The sequence below is a fragment of the Sinocyclocheilus grahami genome, unplaced genomic scaffold, assembly GCF_001515645.1.
Source record: "Sinocyclocheilus grahami isolate Dianchi unplaced genomic scaffold, SAMN03320097.WGS_v1.1 scaffold6871.1, whole genome shotgun sequence".
Taxonomy (NCBI): Eukaryota; Metazoa; Chordata; class Actinopteri; order Cypriniformes; family Cyprinidae; genus Sinocyclocheilus; species Sinocyclocheilus grahami.
The window spans coordinates 22,587-23,141 of record NW_015511121.1 but is presented as its reverse complement, the minus strand read 5'-3'; the positions used below and the strand labels follow the sequence as shown (position 1 = coordinate 23,141).

Below are 555 nucleotides of genomic sequence, written 5' to 3'. Positions count from 1 at the left end.
AAGACAAAACAACTAAAAATCTATATATTTCTTAGTTTAATTCACCACCTCAGCAACTGTTTCATTTTTTTAGAACAAATTTTTTTAGAGAGCTTGAAAAAAAATATGTGAGGTAGTCTGATTTTAAAAGTGTGATTTCTAGACCTAGAAATGTCATGTTAATTAATAAAAATCTTACTCCATGTATAAATGAATACACATCTGTATAATTTTTAATGCTTTTAAAATGCAGAAATTGCGAGGAAAAAATATTGTTTAAGAATCATTATTCTTAATAATTATCAGTAAATCATGAACAGCTTTAAAACTCATGGGACCTTTCAATATTATTGAGAATGTGGACAACGAGGGGCTTTGGACTCAAAAAGGTTAAGAACCACTGTCGTGTGCAGGCGAGATATAAAGGAGTCTTGGAGCTATGGCTCAACCACTAATACTCCCAAGTTGTTGTTGAATATGATCCTTCCATCCACCTCTTTGCTGCAGTCAGGATGTCTCAGTAAGTCCAGCACTCCTTTCTTCAGGTCTTCAGGAGCATTCTTACTGAACTCTATG

The 555-nt window shown here is 33.3% G+C and overlaps 1 protein-coding gene across 1 annotated transcript in view; it reads right to left on the bottom strand.

Annotated features, from left to right (window-relative positions):
- Positions 1-224: 224 nt before the first annotated feature.
- The window catches only part of LOC107577691 (histamine N-methyltransferase-like), a 22,348-nt gene continuing 22,017 nt past the window's right edge, over positions 225-555 (bottom strand). Inside the window, exon 7 of the mRNA XM_016263738.1 lies at positions 225-555. This exon is cut by the window's right edge and continues 166 nt beyond it. Within this exon, the coding sequence (XP_016119224.1) occupies positions 417-555 (139 nt within the window). The 3' untranslated portion in view covers positions 225-416.